This window comes from Amblyraja radiata, chromosome 18 (genome assembly GCF_010909765.2).
Source record: "Amblyraja radiata isolate CabotCenter1 chromosome 18, sAmbRad1.1.pri, whole genome shotgun sequence".
NCBI lineage: Eukaryota > Metazoa > Chordata > Chondrichthyes > Rajiformes > Rajidae > Amblyraja > Amblyraja radiata.
Window position 1 is genome coordinate 29714367 of NC_045973.1, and position 24577 is coordinate 29738943.

Here is a 24577-nt window from a genome sequence, read left to right on the forward strand (position 1 = left end):
AAAAACACGAAACAAACAGGACTGCCGGAGAGCCGCTGCAGCCAGAGCCGCGCCGCCACTAGGGACTATATGTCAACATAAGGTGTTGAAAATTCATTAAGGACCCTTAATTTTAACAAACACGATCATATCAACAAAAGCAAGGAAATATTAGTCGACCATAGCAATCACAAGGTAATCTTTAATTCCATGCTGCAATTGCATCCAATTCTAAGCAGCTTCTTTAAAAACAAAGTCAAGGCCTTTGGAGTGGAGGCAGAAAAGAGTTGCTGGAATAGCATCAGGAAAAGAGCATCACAATTATATGGGAAAACATGCAAAGTGACAGGAGATATCATGGATCCTTGGGATAGAAAAAGGATCTGGATGGAGCGAGAATAGGAACAATGATGTTGGTGACAGACTTGACTTCGGAAGGTTTGGAGAAGAGGAAGAGAGGATGGAGAGCTGCACCAATGAAATGCTATTCATCTTCAATGAATCAAAAGATTTTGCAGTCATTCCATATATTCTTTTATTTTATCCCATTATATCATTTGCAGGGTCAGAAGAGTAACCCCTGTTACAGCCTTTAAGGTAACTAAAATTTGTTTTTACAGAATTCATACAACATTACACAAAAAGTAGAGATACGTAATAATATTTGCTCTCACTGAATTCATGTGTAAAAAACCCCCAGAAAATATCACGAGCTGATCCATCATTGACGTGTAACAATGATAATTATATATCAACTAAACAAAGTGTTCCTGTTTCCATGACAGCCTGGAGCAAAAAGAAGTTCGACTGACGTAAAGCAGAATAAAAATCAACCCACAAAGTGTGATGCATCCTTTTATTTGAATTTGTATGCACAAGCTTTCAATCATGGTTCAACTGTCATATTAGTTTTAATTTAAAAAACTGTACACCTTAGAATGGAAAACTATCACACATTTATTTCACAATCTAAGAGATCGGCTTATTTCTATTGAAGATCCCTGTGCTAATCACTGACCTGAGACATAAGGCAACAGCAGGCAGATTTGCTGAAGGAAGCAAATAGAAATACAAAATATCTCCAGGGATGGACAAGACATTGCACAAAAAATGATTACGACACTGTTAATGTACTTGAGGGAGAATGACGTTAGGCTACAACATGTTTCATGCCATTTTAAAATCTTTTACAAAAGCCACACATATTATTAGACCGAGAGTCAACAGCCACAAAACAGAAGAAAAATAACCAAAAGTACAGAAGAACAACTAACCAAAAGGTTAATTTTTTTTAGTTATGGCACCGTCCATTTTAAGGTACCAAAACTGAAATAGTAATACATTCCCAAATCTCTGGATGTTAATTTATTTATTCATGTTTTTTTTTCTTCAATAAATTACTTATTCATTTTGAAAGGGAATTTTAAATGAAAAAGTCCAATTTCGGTTGCAAATACAATATCTTCAAAAGTTACCTTAGGCAACTTTGTGAATCCCACTAAAATTTTACTGTATATTAACCAAAATGTGTTCTTCAATCAGTAAAGGGAGAAACATCATGGACTTACACATCGTTGAACTCTTCTTGAAATTCAGTTAAGCCCCTGTCCCATGATGCGAGTTTGTCCAAGAGCTCTCTCAAGTTTAAAAAAAAAATCAGACTTGTGGTAAGTTCATCATGAGTATTTTTTTTACAATGTTGAAAAAACTTCACGAGTTACCATTTTCCCGAGTACCTGCTGTTAGCATTACGAACCGCTACGAGACATCCACAAGCTCCTACGTACCCGCTACGTACATTCTCCGAGTTCGAATCAGGGGAAAGCTCGGGAGAACTCTTGAATTACCTCGTACAGTGGGACAGGGCCTTTAAGCTTTTCAAAAATTTGGACATCATTAATTACTTTGTTATTGAGAGTTTGAAACACTCTTAATCCTCTTTTCCTCATTAACATAATTGTTTTAATAACTATTTTCTCTAATGCAAAGTTTCTTTGGAAATGATTATAGCAGAACTACCAGTATGGAGCTGCATTACACAGTGGAGCATGTTGAACGGATACTTACATTTCGATTTGAGGTAGTATTGCACCAGAGGACCATTTATTGTTATGCTGGCAGAGTGGTGCGGCTGGTAGAGCAGCTGACAGTGCCAGAGGCCAGAGTTTGATCGTGACCTTGTGCGGTGTCTGTGTGGAGTTTGCACGTTCTCTCAGTCACTGCGTGGGTTTCCTCCAGGAGCTCCGGTTTCCTCCCACATCCCAAAGACGCGTAGGGTTGGTAAGTTAATTGGCTGCTGTAAATTGCCACAAGTGTGTAGCGAGTAGATGCGAAAGTGTCGAACCAGTACGAACGGGTGATCGATGATCGGCGTGACTTGGTGGGTCAAAGGGCCTGTTAGCACTTTGCAGCTAAGTACTAAATTTTTTTTTAAAAGATGCACACACGCCTTTGTGGGGAATGTGCATGCCAAAACAAATCAAAACTTGTCTGTAATTCATTTCAAAACCTTCTTATGCTTTAGTTTAGTTTAGAGATATAGCAAGGAAACAGGTCCCACTGTCCGCGCTGACCAGTAATTCTCAAACACTTACATAATCCTCCACACAAGGGATAATTTACAATTATACCATGCCAATTAGCCGATAAACCTGCACATCTTTGGAGTGTGGGAGGAAACCGGAGCACCGGGAGAAAACCCACATGGTCAAGGGGAGAATATACAAACTCCGTCCATCGACAGCACCCGTAGTCAGGATTGAACCCGGATCTCTGGCGCGGCAAGGCAGCAACTCTACCTCTGCGCCGCCGAGCCACTTTATTCTGTTATAATTATGATTATTGGTTAGCATTAAATTTAACTGGCCAATAGATTAAAAAATGAGAAAGATTGAATGCTAGATTTGTGACAGATACAACGACCATAAGTGGCATGAGAAAAGTACTATTATATTACAACATTTACCAATATTAAGCACTGTATTTAAGCAAGTAAGATATGAATTGCAATATGACTGCAATTGCATCAGTAATAACATAACTTGGTGTGTGTATTACAAATTGAAAATCATGCCCATCACAGAAGCCTTTGATATGTTAACTAAATCAATGTTATGTGAAGCTATCGGCAATGCTAATCAAATACTAATATGCGGTGAAACAACTGAACATTAAGTAAACCGTTCATGAGAAAATAGTCAAGCGTCCAGTGATATAATGGACAGAAGAGCGTTTATTTACGTAGAACTTCATGTTGCGATGAACAGTCTCAGATCTGAAACTTAACTGTTTTTCTTTCCACAAATGTGGCCTGAGCTGCTGAGCTTTTCCCCAGCATTTTGTTTTAATTTCAGACTTCCATGGTGCACGGTTTCTTTTCACTTGTATTTAACGTACTTCTGTTTACAATTGTGTGATGTTCAAGCTGCTTTATAATCAGAGATACTGCTGAAATGTATTTCATTGTAATGCATGGAAACACAGTTGCGAAAATGTGCACTAAATAAATTAAAGGCTAGAAAATGTATTTATTTAAACGTTGCTTGAAACGTACACCAAGAAAGCTGGATCATTTACTGCTGCACGAAACAACTATTACATCGTGGAAGAGTTGGTCATTGTTTAAAAAAAGAATTGCATCATACTTTATCATCGGGCACCTCTAAAAAGTCTGCTTCCAATCACATTGTTGTCATCTAAGAATTTTACTCAGTAAATATTTCAAGATATAAAATCACAGGATCTGCTCAGGCCATCAGGTTCGCGAATTGAGTTACTGTTGCTCACCAATCCAGATAGTATCATCTTTTGCTTTTGGGTCAGCAGTCCATTTATCGTCTGCACCAAATGTCTTTTCAATCCCATCCCAGCCCCACAAAGTTTCCCACTTTTAACAGAGGTTTGAATTTTTGTGGATCTTGCCAGTACAGTCTTCAGTGCCTTTCAAATGGCAGCTATCACGTCTCAACTTAGAATCACTGGTCTTGGTTGGTTGTTTGTGTCGATAGGGAACCTCTCACTTTCTCTTCTGAGTAGGTGTTCAGATCCTGCAAATCAAACAGGTTTGTTCTGTTGGATCACGACTCCGACACCTTGTGAGATACTGCATATATGTTGTTTATTCAGTACCAATCACATAGTGCCTTTCCTTCTTCAATCCAAGTGATCTTCAGCAAAGCAGAGAAAAAACTTGCACCTGTCCCTTTCAGGTTGTCCAATGCTTTTCAGAAGTATCAAGTACCTCTTTTAAAATAAGCCACTGTTGAAGCACCAAACGTGACCAGCTCCTTTAACAGCGATGAGTTAACAATCAGGTCTTTGGCTTGTGACGCTGGCTGAGAGTCAACAATTGCTCAGTACTCAGTAGCTCTTGTTCTTCAAAATGGTCATACACTTATACTGAGAAATGGGCCCTTCAGTCTAATATGCCCGTATTTTTTCCCCATCTATACATTCTGATTTTGGATGTGGATGCATTTGTATATTTGTGTGTGTATTTGTGTGTTTTTCTGTAATTCACATCTCCTCGAAAACACGATGTGCTAACGGTGAAATTTTTACATATTCCAATAGAGATTTACCTCATGATCTCGAAAATCACCTTATCTGAAAATTTGATTCATCATTTACCGAGTTTTTTAATTAAAATTGCTCGCAAATCTGAGATCTATTTTAAAGCTAACAAGCTGATGACGTCACAATGGCTCTGCTCCTCACGGACAGCTGCGCAGAGTTTTCAAAGCGCAGCCTGCAGGGCACTGTTTTTGCACGAGCTGCGAGGTACGTTAACCCCCCCCCACCCCCCCAAACTCAGTCGACTCGCACTCGGCCGGCTGTCCTGTCCTGTACATCCCGCCGCAGCCCAGGCGCCGCCCCCCCCCCCCCCCCCCCCCACCCGGGCTCTGGTTTGAAGCCGCTGACGAGTTATGTTAACCCCCCCCCACTCGCAGTCATTTTGTTGCGCCTCGATCGCAGTCGACTAGCACTCAGCCGGTTGTCCGCCCCGCTCGCAGCCCCCAGGGCTCTGGATTGAAGCCGCTGAGCACACAGTAATTTGGTTGGGCTTCCGAGTCCTCCTCTCACCCATCTCCCCCCCCCTTCCCTCCCCCCCTCTCTCTCTCGCTCCCTCCCCACCTCCCTCCCCCCCCTCTCCCCACCTCCCTCATCATCTCCCCCTCTTTCTCTGCCCCTCTCTCTGTCTCTGCCCCCCCTCTCTCTGCCCTCTCTCTCTATCCCCCCCACCAATTCTAGACGTGCCTGCGAGGTGGGGGCTATGCAACAGTGGATAGGGCGGGGATGGGGTAAAAGGAGCCAATGAATAATATTAATAAAATATCAAGGGCAGTGGTTTGTGTGTGGGCGATGGTTAGTGTGTGTGTGACACCACAGGCCGCCGCCCCACCCGCAACATCTCTTTCACAACATAGTACAGCCAACAGCGCAACACTCTGGAATCTGCCTGAGAATTACCCCAAAAAGACAAAATGCTAGAGTAACTCAGCGGAGGATCAGGCAGCATCCCTGGAGAACCTGGATAGGTGACAGTTCGGGTAAGGACCCTTCATCAGACTGAAGAATGACAATAAGATTTTTTTTATAGTCAAGCTTCTGGAGTTGGACTTAAACCTACGACTCAAACTTTTCAACAGATGTTTCCAGATATCTGCCTTTTTGGACAGTCCTTGCGTGTTCCACACACAGGTGGAAACAAAATTTTTGATGTACACATTCTTCTACTCTAAACAAGGCATTTCTTTCATTACTTTGTATTGAATGTGTATTAAACGAGAAAGGCGGTGTTTTTTTAAATCCTCTCAAGAATAAATTCTATATGATGATTAACCTACAGCATGCTAACAGAAAATAACATATTGCCTAACTATGCCTTATTCCTATCATCAATTTATGAATTCATCTCAAAAAGAGGAAGTAAAAAACTCAACACAAATGGAATTTGTTGTCCTGTGTATGCCAGAATAGTATTGAATCCATTCACAATATCAAACCTAATCCTTCATCCTGTGGGATCAGTACATAAATCTAGCTAGAACAAAATGTCAGATTAAAAGCAAGAGATTTATGACAGCAAACATAAGGTTGCAAGCTGTGGAATTCCCCAAGAGCAAGTGATTGAGGCAGAAACTTAAATCAAATTGTAAGAATGAGATATAACAGAGAGTTAAAGGATTAAAATGTGAAAAAGCAAACAGATGGGATTAGAAGCACTGTGCATATGGAGAATAAAGCCATGTGAATAACCTAGGCTCTTGCTGCAGTATTGTGCAATTGAAATTAATTTGGCAAGTGACAAAAGGGTACAAGTGTAATTTACAGTGTAAACTAACACTTAACTTTAATTAAATTCAGTTAATAACTCAGACCTTCACATGAAGTTGAGGGAAAAAAATATGTCGCAGTAATTTATATTCTTAAAGCAACTTTCTACACCTGAATGACAAACCACTAGAAGTTGCAGAACCATAGAACTTCAATTGATTTACAACAAAAAACAATTCACTCCCTAGTTAACATAGGCGAGAAGTCTGCAAATTTGCCCACAATTTGAGAAAACAAGTTATTTTTCACCAAAAGGTCCCTCCTACTCCCTCAAAGCTTTGATGTCAACATACATAAAGCAAAGATCTAAACTGCTTATGGTATAGTTATTTCACATCACAGTTCACTGGGTTCCATAAAAATTTCTCTGAAAAAAAAAAAAGTTCCAATGCAAATTAAAAACTATAGAGGCCATATTGTGAACATTGAATGCAAAAGACTAGGTTGGAGGAGATCTGCCTTAGCTACGTGGGCAATTTTCCCCTGGATGGTGGTGAAGGAGGTGTTGCAAGGACAGGTGAAGTATCTCCTACAGTTACGGGGTAAAGTCCCAGGGACAGGGAGGGATGAGATGAGCACACCAAGAAGTCATGGAGACTGGTCTTTGCAGAAAACAGAACTGGGGGTGGGAGACGTGGCATGTAGTAACATCCCACTGACGCTGACTGAGGCTGCAGAAGCTACAGGAGTGAATGGCGAGGGCCAGGAAAACTATCTTTAATGTCTGAGGGTGGAGGAGGCAGAAGATAAATTGAGATTGGATGTGCAGGAAATGGAGCAAACGGATGCGAGCACCCTATCAACCTGGGGGGAGAGGAGGAGAACCACATTTCCTGACGGAGGAGGACATTTCAGAAGTCCAAGAATGGGAAACCTCATATTGTGAGCAGATATGAGAGAGACAGAGAAACTGAAAGAAGTCCTTATCGGAGGCAAGGTGAGAGGAAAGTATAGTTGAAGTTGCTGTGGGAGTCCTTCAATTTACAATAAATATTGGTTAAGTGTGCAGGAAGGAACAGCAGCTAGTGGTTTACCCCAAAGATAGACACAAAATGCTGGCGTAGCTCAGTGGGTCAAGCAGCATCTCTGGAGAGAAGGAGTAGGTGACGTTTCGGGTCAATATCCTTCTTCAGACTGAATAGTGTTGTTGGCTGAGTTGGAGATAGAGATTCTGAAAAGTGTTATAAATAGTCTGGTGAATTTGTGGGCAGGGTAGAAGTTGCTGGCAAAGATGGAGAACATAGAAGCCTGTTTTGTTTCAGTGGGAAATAATACCAATGCAACCTACCAAGAAACAAAATGCTTTAAACCCCAAACTAGAATTTCCTCAAGTTTATTAAATGACATAATTTTTTCATGCTAGAATAACACATCATTCGACAATAGCATACACGATAGGAAGGAATGAGTTGTCATGAAACTCATGTGGCTGAAACTAACCCAATACACTCAAGGGCAATGTACTCTTCCAGTTTGATTACATTTCAATTAATGACACCAATTACTTTAAACTTCCATTGAAGCTTTGTGTGAACTAAAGTCAGAATTAAGAAAGTAAGGTTCCATAGCAAAAAATTAATCTAGTCATAACATAACAATTCCAAATATGAACAAATTATTTTGTTATTTAAGAGCTTAGTACAATGGTGTCAAGAGAACAAGCTCTCCTTCAATGTTAACGAGACAAAAGAGCTAGTTAATGGCTTCAGGAGTGGGTACAGTGGGGTATATACTGTTGTCATCAATAGTGTTGAGGCGGAGATAGTCGAGAGTTAAGGTAATATGCGTAAATCTCACCAACAATTATTCCTGGACCAACACATTGAAGCTACAGTCAATCATATAGAAGCCTCTATTTGCAGAGTTGTGGGTGTAGCCCAGTCCATTACACAATAGTGTCTCCATTGGCACATCAACTCCATTGACACTTCTAGCTGCCCAAGCAAAAATATGTGGTGCTGTTCCTCCAGTTTGCATTTGGACTCACATTGACAATGGAGGAGGCTCAGGAAAGAAAGGTCAGTGTGTGAATGGGAAGGGGAGTTAAAGTGTTTGGCAACCGGTAGATTGCGCAGGCCCAAGCGGACGGGGATTTAGACCTTGTTACACATAAGCCCTGAAGTTTGTTTGATCACCTTCATAACCAAATTCCTTGTGTTTTGAATGAAATGCTAGATTTTTTACTACCTCAACCCAAGAGAAAGGCCATTTTACAATTAGCCAACAGGTGACACCACAGTCACAGCATCTGCATGGGACATGCAGTCCAGAGGTCTTTTCTCACATTTAACTTCATTTGCTCCTGTATATATGAAATCCATGTATATTATACCAACTGAGTCTTCAGTACAAATTTGAATAGTATTTGCACGTGAGAAATTAATCACCATAAATTTACATAGAAGATCAAAGGGAATGTACTACAGCTAGGCAATAAGACTAACAATGTGGTTCATATCTCTTGGAATGTATCCAAACGCAGCTGATATGTAACAACTGCACGGCCCAAGCTTATCTCCACAACACTTAATGCACTTAACAGAACAAAATTCACGATTTATCACTTGACCCACAACCTCAGCTTGCTTGGTAAAGTTTCAGATTTCCACCACTTTTTTGAAAACTGCTGCATGACTTAATTAGTACACAGCTTTGTTCGAATTTCAATGCGTGTCATAACTGGTCCTGGATGTCCTAATGATAGAAAGTAATTTCCAAAACATTCATTAAGGTCTTGGATACTAATCTTAATCATCTCACAAGCAAAATAACTCCACCAATCACTGGACTATTCCCACCCCCACCTCTCTTCCAGCTTCCCTCACCCTCCACCACAATCAATCTGAAAAAGGGCCCTGACCCAAATCGTCACGTCTCTGTATTCTCCAGAGATGCTGCCTGGCTCATTGAGATACTCCAACACTTTGTTTCTTTTTTTTGTAAACCAGCATTTACAGTCGCTTATGCCAGCAAGATGACTCAAATGAACACATGTCTGAACTATGTTGGTTATTATGGTCTAAAGAGGTCCTATGAGGTAACTTTAACTCTCCTTCATGCTCGAGGGAAGTTCCCGCATACTCGCGACCTCAGCTAGTTCACGGAAAAAATTTCAGCATGTTGAAAGATTTTCCGCGAGTAAAATTGGTCGGCATGGTTCTTTTTAACTCGTAGTGCAGTGGAGTGGGGTCGCTATGTAGTTACAGGCAGTCGAGGGCAGCCATAAGCAATCTCCTTCGCTGACTGGGCATTTTAATTGGCTCATTGGAGTTTTCAGGACCAAGGAAAACCGACCGGTAGGTTAAATGCCCGCTAAACTTCATTAAACGTTGTCTGACTTCTTAAAAGTGTCTCCACTCCTTCTCCCCCCCTTCTCCCCCCCCCCCCCCCCCGCGCTCTCTAAAGGACTTACCATACACTGTGCAGCCATCTTTTACCTTCCTCTTCATCGTGGGTGTGAATTTCAGAGAGCGCTCCCCCGCTTTCCCTGGCCCCCATCTTCGTGATGTGTTTGTGCGTGTGTGTGTGTGTGTGCGCGGTCTGTCAATCCAGCTCGCGGTTTCATCGCTGACGGTCGATCCAGCTCGAGGTTTTTCAGGCGAGTGCCCTCGAGCTTGGAGGTCGAAGACACTCTTCTGAATCCACGGATTAGGTCGCCGCAGTGGGACAGCCCCTTTAGTATTCGCCATGGCCCAAATATCCTTCCTGACTTAAGAGGGTGAACTGAAAGCAATATTTTATGTGCACTCTCATCTGAGCTTTATACTTTGTGAAACTAGCAGTTCTTTGTATTCTGTAAACATTTCAGAGTCATTGACAACTAAAACAAACAATGAAATACAAACAGAAATCAGTTGAAATACTCTGGTAAGGGAGCATCTTTGCAGACGGAAACTGAGACAACTTTTCAGGTGGATGATCTTTCTTCAGAATCTTTTTAATGCAAGGACATTCATGATATGTTAACTTTGTGCATCTTTTCAAAGACTTGCTGAATATTTCTAGCATTTTCTGTATTCACTTCAATACCTTAATTAATTGTTTTTTATTAATCTTTATATTAATTTATTAATCTTTATATAAATTGTGAAAGATTTTAAATCTACAAATCTTCTTTTAAAGTATTCCTTAAATTTTAGTATCCCAATGTTATAACAGAAAGTGGTGCAAAGACTGCTAAAGCAAATAAAACATATTAACTCAGTATAAAAGCAATCTGGCTGAGAAGCACACAAAATGGTCAGTTCAATGGCGCTCGGGTCCACGCCCACCCACAGCCTTGCTCGGGCCCGGCGCCTGGTGAGGAGGCTGCTGCACTATGACCTGGGTAGGTGCTGCCTCTACCCCCTCCCCCTGTGTCCCCTCCCTTTCTGCCTCCCCTCCCTCTCAAGGGAGTGAATATTGGGACCTATGGGTGAGTGGTGGAATATTGCGTTTGGGAACCCTGTAACGCCACGGCCCCACCCCCCACCCCTCAATCTCTACCCCCCTCTCTCTCCCACCTTCCTCACTCTCTAGCCGCGCCTGTGCAGTTGGGGGTACGCGTGAGAGTATAGGGGATGGGGTAAAAGGAGCGAATGAATAGTATTAATATAATATCAAGGGGGGGGGTTGGTGTGTGCATGTGTGTGGGGGGTGGTTAGTGTGTGTGTGATGCCGAAAGTGCGCCCCCCCCCCCTCGTTGTTGGGACGGGACCCAACGGGTCCCACCTGGTCTAGTGTTTTATTAAGCTGCAATATGACTTGTTGACTCTTATACTAAATGCCCTGAATGATTAAGGCAAGCAACCCAAACGCTTTCTTTACCACTATTTTTGTTGCTACTTTCATGATCCATGCTTAGACCCCTTACATCAGTTCTGTGAAAGTTCCTGCCATTAACTGCACACTTTCCCCTTGCATCTGACTTCCCAAAATGAGGCACCTCACTATTTCCTGGATTAAACCTAATTTCTCCTTCCTGCCGAACATCTTGCTGCTATGTAGAGGTAGCCGCATTAAAGAACAGATTACAGTAAAACTCAGATAATCCACGATAACGATGGCTACACATTTGGTTCACCAGCCAATCTTTCACATGCTCCCGAAACACCTTTCAGATTCCCATGCTTCCCCAAGACACGCCAGGGCCTGAGCTCTCCCACCACAAGCCCACCCCAATAACTTCAGAGGCTCCCGTTTCCACACTCGCTCAAGGTCTCAAGAGTACCTACACCCCCTCCTCCCCTCCCCCACTACTGCAAGGTCCTCCAAAGGTCCTGGGCAACTGGTTATTATACTTGATAGAATACTTAGCACACTTCTGGGTTTTGTTTTTTCTTCTTTTTACGATCTTGCAGATTTATGTGCAAGTTTGGTATAATTTACATTTTTGTGTGTTGTCTATGTGCTTATGGTGTTGCTGCAGGCAAGGTTTTCATTGCACCTGTGCCTCATCATACTTATGCATGTGACAATAAATCGGATTTGACAAGTCTTATTATAATAATCTTTGACATCATAAAAACTAATTGATAGTGTGTTGGGGAATTAAGATAAATCTGGAAAATCTGCTTATCCAGTACCAAAGAACATAGCATGCCAGATTATTGATGGTATTCATCATTGGGCAGAATTAAGGAACTATGACACAAGCAAAGTACTATACAATGGATCAATCCAATTCATGGCAAGTAATTTGTAAAATACCCATAACAAAGCCAATGCAATAAGTTACCTGATCAATCACTAGAAGCATCTACATTGTCTACATGTCTAAATTTGTGCTTTGGCAATATTCTTAATACATGCAACGTTTAAGAAACATTTAGACAGGTGCATGTCTAAATGGATACGGTAGGTTTAAAGGGATACGGGCCAAAAGGAGGCAGGTGGGCCGCATGTAGATGTGGTATGTTGGTCGGCGTGGGCAAGTAGGGCTAAAGGCACTGTATGACTATGTTATAGGCTCAACTTTGCAGCGTAAACAAAACATAACATCTTTTGACTCTTAGCAAAATTAAGTAATTCACTAATTCCACAAGTAACATTAAGGGCTGAAACACCCTGAGCAAGACGTGCATCCAAAAATTCACCTACTGAATTGCATCACACTAAGTGTCCTCACTTGCACAGCCCCAAATACAACAATATGTTCCCAATCATTTGCATAAACATACAAGTGCTGATCTGCCTGGAATTTGAACACCTTTTCATTTCCTCACTTCTGTTTGGGCCAATATCCTGGAAATTACTAACTACAGGGGGAAATTCAGCACACAACTAAGAACAAAATGTATTAGATTGTTCTGGTTGGCTCTTAAAGATAGCGGAGTGAGGAGGTATGGGGAGAAGGCAGGAACCCATACTGATTGTAGATGATCAGCCATGATCATACAGAATGGCGGTGCTGGCTCGAAGGGCTGAATGGCATACTCCTGTACCTATAGTCTATTGGCTGCCAGTGACTAGCGGTGTACCGCAGGGCCCGGTGCTGGGGCCGCGGCCTCTCTCGCTTTATATTAATGATTTGCATGAGGGGTTTGAAGACTTTGCGGCCAAGTTTGCAGATGATACGAAAATAGGTGGTGGGGCAGGTAGTGTAAGAAAACAGCGACTGTGCAGAAGGACTTGGATAGGTTGGGAGAGTGGGCAGAGAAGTGGCAGATGGAATATAGTGTAGCTAAGTGTGGAGTCATGCATTTTGGTAGTAGGAATAAAGGTGTAGATTATTTTCTAAATTGGGAGGAAAATCCAGAAATCGAAGGTGCAAAGGGATCTGGGAATGTTGGTGCTGGATTCCCAAAAAGTTAATCTGCAAGTCAAATTGGTAGTAAAGAAAGCAAACACAATGCTAGCATTTATTTCGAGATGGCTTGTATGCAAAAACAAGAATATAATGCTGAGGCTCTACAAGGCGCTGGTCAGGCCGCATTTGGAATATTGTGAGTAATTTTGGGCACCATATTCAAGGACGGATGTGCTGGCTCTGGAGAGGGTCCAGAGGAAGTTTACAAAAATGATCCCAGGAATCCAAATCCAAGGGGTAGTTGTGGACACACGCATGGGCCCCAGCTATGCCTGCTTCTTTGTAGGGTACGTCGAACAATCCTTGTTCGAGGCGAATCGTGGCCCTTTCCCCGAACTCTACCTCTGCTTCATTGACGACTGCATTGGTGCTACCTTCTGCACCCATGCAGAACTCACTGACTTCATCCATTTCACCACTAACCTCCATCCGGCACTCAAATTCACCTGGACCATTTCCGACATCTCCCTGCCATTTCTAGACCTCACCATCTCCATCACAGGTAACAGACTACTGACCGACATCTACTACAAACCCACTGACTTCCATGGCTATCTGGACTACACTTCTTCTCATTGGACTTGCCCTCATCCTTCAGTGAACGAGGGTTCCTCTCTTTGAATATAGATGAGACTCTCATCAGGGTCTCCTCTCTATCCCATAGCTCCGCTCTCACTCCCCATCCCCCCACTTGCAACAAGGACAGAGTCTCCCTTGTCCTCACCTTCCACCCATCACATACAACAGATAATCCTCCAACATTTTCGCCACCTCCAATGGGATCCCACCACTGGCCACATTTTCCCATCTCCTTCCCTTACGGCTTTCCGCAGAGACTGTTCCCTCCGTAACTCCCTGGTCAATTCATCCCTTCCCACCCAAACTACCCCCTCCCCCGGTACTTTCCCTTGCAACCGCAGGAAATGCTACACTTGTCGCTTTACCTTCCCCCTCAACTCCATCCAAGGACCCAAGCAGTCTTTCCAGGTGAGGCAGAGGTTCATCTGCACCTCCTCCAACCTCATCTATAACATCGGCTGCTCCAGGTGTCAGCTGCTCTACATCGGTGAGACCAAGCGGAGGCTTGGCGATCGCTTCGCCCAACACCTCCTCTCAGTTTGCAATAACCAACCTGATCTCCCTGTGGTTCAGCACTTCCAACTCCCCCTCCCATTCCGAATCAGACCTTTCTGTCCTGGGCCTCTTCCATGGCCAGAGTGAGTCCCTCTGCAAATTGGAGGAGCAGCACCTCATATTTCGCTTGGGTAGTTTACACCCCAGCGGTATGAACATTGACTTCTCCAATTTCAGGTAGTCCTTGCTTTCTTCCCAGCTCTCCCACAGCCCACTGTCTCCGCCTCTTCCTTTCTTTTTCCCGCCCACCCCCACATCAGTCTGAAGAAGGATTTTGACCCGAAACTTCGCCTATTCCTTAGCTCCATAGATGCTGTCCCATCCACTGAGTTTCTCCAGCATTTTTGACTACCAGGAATGAATAGGTTAACATATGATGAGCGTTTGACGGCACTCGGCTTGTACCCGCTGCAGTTTAGAAGAATGAGGGGGACCTCATTGAAACGTACAGAATAGTGAATTCTGGATGGAGTGGATGTGGAGAGGATGTTTCCACTCATGGGAGAATCTAGGACTAGAGGTCATAGCCTCAGAATTAAAGGACGATCTTTTAGGAAGGATATAAGGAGGAATTTCTTTAGTCAGAGGGTAGTGAATCTGTGGAATTCACTATCAACGGCTGTGGAGGCAGTTAGCGGATATATCTAAGGCAGAGATAGATAGATTCTTGATTAGTACAGGTGTCAGGGATTATGGGGAGAAGGCAGGAGAGAGATGGAGAGAGCGCGAGAGATAGAGATGGAGAGAGAGAGAGAGATAGAGAGAGAGCGAGAGATAGAGATGGAGAGAGAGAGCGCGAGAAGGAGAGCGGTGGAGAGAGAGCGGAGGAGAGAGATGGAGTGAAGGAGAGATGGAGAGAGAGCGAGAGCGATCGAGAGATAGAGATTTTTTGTATTGTATTGTATTTTTTAATGACCACACAGCCAGGCTGGTGGAATTTGTTCTCAGTACAGCTCGATACAGGTTCCAACATTTCATCAAACATTCAACTCGTAACGTAGATATACATACAAACAGACACATTTCACAATACATAAGGGCCATGCTTATTCGTATTTCCTCACCGTACGGAGTTTAAAAAGTTAATTGCGGTAGGAATGAAACTGTTTTTGAAACGGGTTGTTTTGGAGGCAATTGACCTGTAACGCCTCCCAGAGGGCAGTAGCTGAAAGGCATAGTGTGCAGGGTGAGTGGGGTCAGTGATGATCTTGCGGGCTTTGTGAAGTGTCCGTTTATGGTAGAGTGATTCAAGTGATGGAAGGGGTAAGCCAATAAGTTTGGAAGCTCTGTTTATAATGCGTTGTAGTTTCTTCCGGGAGAGTGAGTCGAGGCTGCCGAACCAAACTGTGATAGATGAAGTGAGGATGCTTTCAATAATGGCTGTATAGAAGCAGAGCATCAGATGAGGCCTTACTCTGAACTTCCTAAGCTGCCGAAGATGGAAAAGTCTTTGCTGGGCTTTTCCATAAATGTGGTCTGCGTTTGTCCTCCATTTGAGATTGTTGCTGATGTGGGATGATGGAGAGAGAGCGAGAGATAGAGAGCGGGCAAGCGTGAGATCAGCTATGTTTGAATGGCGGAGTAGACTTGATGGGCCGAATGACCTAATTCTGCTCCTATCACTTATAATGATGGTGCATTCCATCCAAATTTATCAAGCCTGGGAGAATTAACTCATCTAAAGGGATACTTGCCTTTCAGATGCTGTAGCTATAATGTCTGGGCAGTGGTTCAAAAGAGCAAAGCGAAAAATATTCTCCCAAACTATTTATTATATTTTGTAGACCCAAGTGTCACTGACAAGATCAACATTACTACCGATAATAGCTTTGGGTAGTGGTGGGCTATTGTAATAATTCTGATGAAAGTAATCCCATTGTACTCTTGAAAACCCAATTGCAGGATTTAGATCCAGTATATATTTCTAAGTGAGCATGGAAGTGCCTCGGAGGAAAACACTTTTTGAAACTCTGACACATATGAAACATGCACTTCTGGATACAAGTCAGTAGGATTTTTAATTTAAAAGAAGCAGGCATTTGAACTCAGATCCTTACTTGAAAGAAAATAACTGTTATTACACCAATTGCCAGCTATCCTGCTATGGTATTCTATAATTAATTATTTTCTGCTTTCAAATTATCAGAATACGTCTGCCATATAAACTTCTATACCGACACAAAGTAGTTCACAATTACAGTAACATATCTATAAAACCATAAAGAAATGCACATAAAATACAAGACACCACTATCAAGTCAGTGAATCAAACTATGGCTAGAACATTACCTGTCACAATAAAGATTTAAAGTCACTGCAGATTCATATGAAGGCTATTTGCCGTAATATTAATGCATGATTTCCTTGCTCTATTCAAATAACACTGATCTTCCTTACAAGTATTTAAACTAGTTATGCATTCAGACAATTAAGGATGAGGAATTTCACAAGTTTAATACAAGAAAAATGAAGTGTGGTATGAACAGTTGAAATATTCAGAACACTAGGCGGCTTACCTGAAACCCTTCTGTTTAATCTGTTAATAACTGGTTCTGTAAAAAGTAAAGGAAACAAAATTAGTTTCTGCTCAAAATAAACAGCAAATTAATTTACTGACATTATATAATAATCTTCCAATTGCCAGCACGACATCCAAGAACAGATTAATCATTAACATTGGCTGCTGCTTATTTTAACTCAAGTTCAACACAAATAATAAACTTAACGTATGATTTCAAAGGATACTGCAAACTCTAGCCCACTTGCCCATTCTTGCTTCAGCTCCAAAAAGTGGAAAGAAGAATATCTATTTGAATTACAGGTACATTCAGTGATTATTGCAGTGATTTAGAGTACAATTTCTATCTTTTAATCCATACATTTAAGTGACACCAGCATCTATTTCAAATCAGTGTATTTAATCCACATAATTCCAGTGTTAATCACCTTTTCCTATTAACAGCAGTATAATGTTCACTTCAACAGTTAATTCATTTCAGCATCATAAATATTTCATACTTGGCATAAATTCCTGAAGTTAGTTATAAACTTGGTACAATTAAATTTGTGAGTATGCAATAGTTCTGAAAAAGCCACTCAATTCAATATCAGCTAAGGCAGCACCTTTGGAAAAAGAGTTAATATTTCACGCTGATGCACTTCCAATCAGAAACATTCTCGTTAAAAGTCATTAACATGAAATTCTAACTTCCTTTATCCAGCACAGTTTATGTGATGGACTGGGTTGCATTCACAATTCTCTGGATTTTCTTACGGTCTCGGGTTAAGCAGTTGCCATACTAAACCTAATTACAAACACACAATTCATGATGGTCTTACCAAGAAACTCAAGGCTGAGTTTTATTAAATCCATAAAATGGGTGTAGATGAGAGCGACTTCTACCCTAGGTAGACACATTTAGCAAAAACAATTACCACTAGGATTTAGTCTGAGGAGTTGCTGCAATATGAGCAACTCTTCAGACTAAATCTTTCTTAAGTGGCAATTACATCCGTCACCTGGCTCTCCATCTGGTTGAATTATCTGGTGTTTTTAACCTGGATTTTTGGTTTGCCGTGGGGAGTTACAAAATGTTCTAAAAGGCTCACTAAAATGCATGACAAAAGTCAGTAAAGTGGACCCAAGGATCACTCATAACACATAGGAGACAGGCCCAAAGTGCCTGAGTGAAGAATGGGAGAAAGAGATCCAGGGAACAAAGGTCTGCAGCATGTCTTGCCTCTGCCCTTGTTAGTCTAAACTCATGCATAAAACTGTCAATTAAATTAAACACATATAAAATTTAGTTTTTGAAATTTATAGTTACCCTGTGCAATCTATACGTGATCCATTTAGAGTCAGAGTTATACAGCATGGAAATTGGCACTTCAGCCCAACTTGCTCATGCTGACCAAGATGCCCCATCAACACCAGTCCCACCTGCCTGTGTTACTAAAACTCTCATCTTGTTTGTTTGTGAGTCTGCCTGTCTGTCTGAGACTCATGCCCTGATGCCCTGAATTACACCAAAACAGTACATGATAGCGCTACAATTTTTGGATCACCTTAATCACCATTGTCCTGTGGTGTGTTGTATCAAGTTTTGTTCAGATTGATGTTATATTTTACAAGTTATTCACATTTAACTTTATAAAATCCTACTTTGAGAAAGATTTCTTTCATCTGCACTGGCAGTCAGCAGCTATGGGATCTCATTTACATAAACTGCCTGACAGCAGTGTTCCACTGGCTGTTAGCAGCGTATAACATCACAATGGGATCTCATTTACAAAACTGCCCATCAACAATGTTCCACCCAGTGCAATGAGAGATTTGTTACATTGTTGTAAGGAGAGGGAGGGAGTGGGGGAGGAGAGGAGGAGAAGAATGTTATTTAAACATAGTGTTTAGTAGTGGAGTGAGATAGGGGAGAGATGAGGAGTGGGGGAGCAGGGAGATAGAGGGAGAGAAGAGGAGGGGGTAGGGAGGGGAGAGGGGTTATGGAGGGACGGAGGGAGTGACTGAGGGTAGGGGAAAGGAGAGGGAGGGAGAGGTGAGGGAGGGAGTGAGTGGAGGAGGGGAGGAGAAGAGGGGAAGATAAGAGGGAGGGTGAAAAGGAGGGGAGTGTTGGGGGATGAGGGGAAGCGCCTGCGCAGTTGGGGGCTATGGGTGAGTGGTGGAATATTGCGTTGGGGGAACGGGTTGTGTTGGGGAAACAGGTGAGTGATGGAATATTGCGCTGGGGGGACGGGTCCCAATTGGTTCCACTTGGTATAATATCTCTCTAAACCTTATCTATCCATATATCTGTCCCAAATATATTTAAAATGTTGATATAGTACCTGCCTCAACTATCTCCTCTGGCAGCTTGTTCCATTTACCCACCATCATTAGAGTCAAGTGCCAGAAAAAGGTTTGAAACACAATGATCAAAATGGCATGTGCAATCATGAAAAAGATTAGAGCATACAACCTTTCCATCACAAAAACTCAACTTTTATGTCTGAAGCACTGCCTGTTTTCAGTCCTACATTGGTTTCTTCAAAGTTGAAATGAACTGGGCTTTTCCAAAATGCCCCTTCACTTATTGCATCATTTATACATTTTGTAATGCCAAACTCTTTCTCCTCCACAAAAACCCTGCTGGACAAGTTAAAGTTTATAATTTTCCCTTCACAGTATTTAATTATTTAAGTGTAGCTATTAATGTGTTAGCTAACTTTTACAAGCATTGGAGTTATACATAATACAAAGGAAGATGGTTGAGTTTGTTGAGAGGTCAATCATTCCAACTCCAAGACATGTTGGCAGAATCCAAAACCCAACTACCTTCAGGCCTTCCATCAATGACCTTCCTTCCATCAGAAGTTTGGAAGTGAGAAAGTTTGCCAATGATTGTGCAACATTAAGTTATATTATATCATTTGTAACTTGTCAAATAATGAAATAGTCACACCTGCATGCAGCAAGAGCTTCACACCATTTGGCATGGGGTGCTACGTAGTATGTAATATTCATACCACAGAAGTGCCAGACAATTCAGTCTTTCATTGTATCTCGATCTAACCCCTACCCAAAAGCACTATGGAAGTAAATTGACCAGATGAACTGCAGTGGTTCATGCCAACACAACGATTTTGTGTGGTCTGCATATAAACTCAACATCTGCTGATGTGTAACACGAAGCTTTGAGTTTTACTTCAACCAATACCAAAAAAATTGATCCATCTTCATCGATAAGACACCAGTTCTATTGACGAGAATTTGTCAATAGTTGATTTTTAACACTGGCCAAGGGGAATAAATATGTCAATGTGGCTTGTCTGATAAAATATCCATTGCAATATCAAGTAATTAGCTCCAGAGAAAAAATACAGTATTTTATTAAAACAGTATATAAATTTTGGCACTGCAAAATGTCCTTTGTCTTAACTTGCCTGCTAAATTAAGTTAGGTGATTTATTCAGGGAAAGGGATAGAAGGCTACGGGCCAAGTGCTGGAAGATGGGTTGAATATGGATAGATGGCCACTGGCTCGCATGGTCGCCCGCAGTGGGCCAAATGACCTGCTGCCATGCTGTTCGACTCGGAAGTGCCATTTACAAAAATGATCACATGAAAACAATTTTACATGCTGGCAGATAAAAATAGTATGGCTTGTTTTACAAGTTTAAATATTTTTTTTAACTACCGACATATTATTCCATTTTAACAGTTTTTTTAAAATCATATGTGACCATCTTTCACTTGTAGTCCTATTTCCTATATGACAAGGTTAAATAACAAATCTTTCATGAATCATAGCATGTCCAAGTTCCAAGATTTTCACAATCAAAATCCCATTTTTACTTCTATCTTAATTAACATGCGTAATTGCCATCACACAATTTATTAACTATAGATTAACATACACCGTCTTCAAGGTCCAACTCTACAGATGAATACACCTCAAGGACTGTATTTCAATGCTATACTGCTGTAAACTGCCTCTATTTGAGCCAACATTGCTGCTTATAAAAATTGTCAGCTTCAATTAATTAAAAAAATACATCACTGTAGAGCATAGTTTGGCTCATTCAGCTCATGGATTTAAAATAAAATCATGGAAGAGAATTTGTCTCAGTTTGATCAAATGCAGCCGCCTGGTGTTCTTATGTCATGGCATATGAACACAATACCAATTGGACTTAATTGGAAAGCTGTTCTTGTAAATTTCTAGTTTCTATCAGATTGGGCACCAAACATATTGCCCATCTGACTGCTTCTACATATTACCAGGCATGGAACTCGCTATCGAAATATGAAGGGGACCGGGGGACAGGGGGGGGACACAATCTTTTGGCGGCGCGCGCGCATGCACACACTCACACACACATGCGCGAGGCTTCGGAGGCTCAATCCAGCGCTAAATGCAGCTCAACTCTGCCTGTCTCACCGGGTTAACCTACAAGCCCTGACTGGACTGACGGGACACCAGCGCTGCTTCTCCGTGCTGGCCATATTTCCCGCAAGCCCAGGCAGGTTAACCTGACGGGACAGGCAGAGTTGAGCTGGATTTAGCGCTGCTTCTCTGCGCTGGCTGTGGGCCTGGGGGTACAGCTCGCGTCTGACTCCCAACCTCTCTGGCCACCCGTGGGGGGGGGGGGGGGGGGGAAGGCACTCTGGTGGGGGCAGGACAGTGCCGGAGACCCGGCCGGGATCGATCCTGGCTGCGGATGAGGCGCAGGTCTGTGCCACGTCTCCCTCCTCCAATCACTGCACTCTATCCTCAGTCCCACCCTCTCCACTCCTCCTCCAATCATCGCGCTGAATCATCATGTCCCGCCCCGATATGCCTGCTGACCGACGTCTCTCTCGTCCAATCGGCACCCTCGATCAGCAGTCCCACCTCCACTGTCTTGCGGAAAGCGGTGATTTTAAAATCTGGATGACAAAAACTTGGAGAGGATGTCCCCTACCTCTCAAAACATGGGGGGGGGCGCGTCCCCTCTGCCCCCCCCCCCCCCCCCCGGGTTTTCCGCCCCCTGCATATTACTAATGGAGGGACAGGCTACAAAACCAGACTGACATCAAACCAGATTTAGTATTGGTTTCAGTTATGGTTATACTGATCTTGGCTCACAAAACAGAATTGTTTAGTTGCATCATGATATTGCAAGGTCCGAATTACACCACCGTAACAGTCAGCCAGCAAGTAGCCAGAATTTAAGCTGCAGCACAGTAAATTAAATAAATCCATAAGTACGTTTCCTAGAGTGATCACACATAACCCCAAAAAAGATTCTCTCTCCACAAACATCTTTGAAGACCAATCAGCAATAATAACATTGCAGTGTTTCAAAGGCACCTGTTGACCTGATCTGGTTGGTGTTTTGCACATACCTTCATCCTCGATTGAAGATGTAGCAGATTGAACAAACTGGAACAAACAGAGCAAAGTTGTGAAATTCTGAAGAAACAGTACTGTTTCTTGTAGTGGCTTAATGATATATATGTGCCAATTGATAGCATTTAAGATATTAATATACTGAAAATTTACCATCACAATGGCATTCCAGACTCTGGTTTACAATTGGCTTAAAAAAATTTGAGCTCTAATGATAAACTCCAGTTATCCTCCCAGGGAATTACATCTACCCACATAAATAACAAATCACAATGGCAGTCAGCCTTCATCAATGCTATTACATTCCACTCAATATACCAATACAGTCACAATGCATCATCACAATGGGACTCTTTAGATTCTGCTTTACAATTGGCTTAACAAAATTGTGATGAACTCCAGCCTCATTCACCCCATGCTGTTTTATAACAAGTCAAGGACTGGTAGCCACCCGTTATGACTGCTGGGTGAAGATTTAATCCACAAAAACAGGAATTATGGATCCACTTTATGATTTCCCTTAGACACAGCATGGTTTTTGGCCCAGCAAATCAACCATCAACAGAATCATTCAGTATTTCACAACTGCTTAAAGTCGACAAGAAAGAATGTTGGCCAATGATTGAAACCTGTTTGATGACTTATCTACTATGCAACGTCATTTGTATGTATACAGAATGCTTGACCAGGCTATTCTAAATACAATTGAAAATCTAAATACAATTGAAAGTACAAGGCCTAACCACAGAGAAATGGAGCTTTAAGGAATATGGCTGGTGTAAAGAGGACTGCGCATGAAAACTCATTTTGAAGGATATCAGCATAAGCAATGAAGCATCAGATAATGTGGATCAATTTAGCTAGGCATCATATGAATGGGACAGCAAGTTTGTGGGGTGGGGGTGGGGAGCATGTATGGTGTACTCTTCCTCTGTTTATCATTGTACAGAAATAAAATTAATTGCTCGATTATGCATGGCATGATCTGCTTGATTACTTGCATCTCTTGATGGGTTAAGAGAGAATTTATCAAATGTATTCTTTGTTTGTTGACCCTTTTTTAAACTATGTCCTTCCCAGGAGATCCAGTAATTGTTGGAAAGTTAAAGGTTTAAGAGTTTAGGCATAATGTTCAAGACATCATGATCGGGCTTGATGGATCATCGAGTTTTATAAAAGGTTTAAGGACAAAGGACAAAGGACATTTATGGTCACATACACCAATTGGTGTGGTGAAATTTGAGTTGCCATTGCAGCACACCAATAAAATAAACACAACATTATAGAATTTAACGTTAACATACAAAACATCCCCCCACAGCGGGATCAAAGTTTCCCACTATGAGGGAAGGCAACAAAGTTCAATCCACTTCCTCCATGTTCACCCGTAATCGGGGGCTATTTGAGGCCTCCTCAGTCGCCGCTAGGGTGGCCCAATGTTTCAGGCCCTCTTGCCGGAATCATGGAACTCCGGCGTCGGAAGAACTCTCTCAGCGGCTTGGAGTTCCGAAACGGCCGCTTGCTACCGTAGACCGGCTCCCGAAGTCCACAGGCCGCGCTGGCGACCTCGGCGAAAGATCCCAGGGCACCGTGGTGTTTAAAGTCAGCGCCGCCCGCAGCTGGACGCTCTGCAGACCACAGCTCCACGATATTGAAGTCAGCAGGCCCAGCACTCCAGAGCTCCAACACGGCGACCCGGGTAAGGCATCGCCCGCTCCGCAATGGTACCTCAGTGCTGCGCCGCCGCTGAAGCTGCAGCTCGAAGCTCTGGCCAGTCTCCGGCAGGAAAGGCCACGCCAATCCAGGTGGTAGGCCACGAGGAGCGGGCGAAGATGCGGCTTGGAGGAAGGACGCATCCTCGCCCAGGTAGGGACTGGAGAAAACCCCCTTCCCCCCATCCCCCACATAAAAAGACTAAAAGGCCTATGTCCTTTTGTGACATGTTGATTTCCTTCAAAATGAGTTTTCATGCATAGTCCTCCTCTTTATACCAGCCATATTCCTTTATATTCCGTCCGAATGCAGGAGCTAAATCCGTAACATCGATCTGTGTGCTGCTGGTTGACCCACTGAGTTCCACCAGCAGTTTGCTTTTGGTCCAGATTCCAAAATATGCAGTCAAGCGTTATCATAATACTGATTGCAAGAACTTGGTAACTATGATCTGCAATTCTTCAGTAGTTCGCTGAAAACTGTGTCAGGTGTAAAAAATCTCAAATAGTAAGCTGGGTGAAAATAAGTTGCGCTTTTGTTGAACAAGTTGTTATCCTGCCACAATTCAACACAATAGAATTAGCTGTTTGTGAAGAATATCAAGAAAAATCATATTAAAGTTGAGAAGTCATGTTGCAGTTATACAAGACATTGGTAGGGCTGCATTTAGAGTATTGTGTTCAGTTCTGGGCACCATGTCATAAGAAAGATGTTGTCTGGCTAGAAAAGGTCAGGAGGTTTT

General features: G+C 42.4%; 1 protein-coding gene across 1 annotated transcript in view; it reads right to left on the reverse strand.

Annotated features, from left to right (window-relative positions):
• LOC116983311 (mitochondrial carnitine/acylcarnitine carrier protein-like) overlaps positions 1-24577 on the reverse strand; it is a 204718-nt gene that overhangs the window by 97278 nt on the left and 82863 nt on the right. Inside the window, exon 8 of the mRNA XM_033037018.1 lies at positions 16753-16788. Within this exon, the coding sequence (XP_032892909.1) occupies positions 16753-16788 (36 nt within the window). The remainder of the gene's footprint in view (positions 1-16752; positions 16789-24577) is intronic.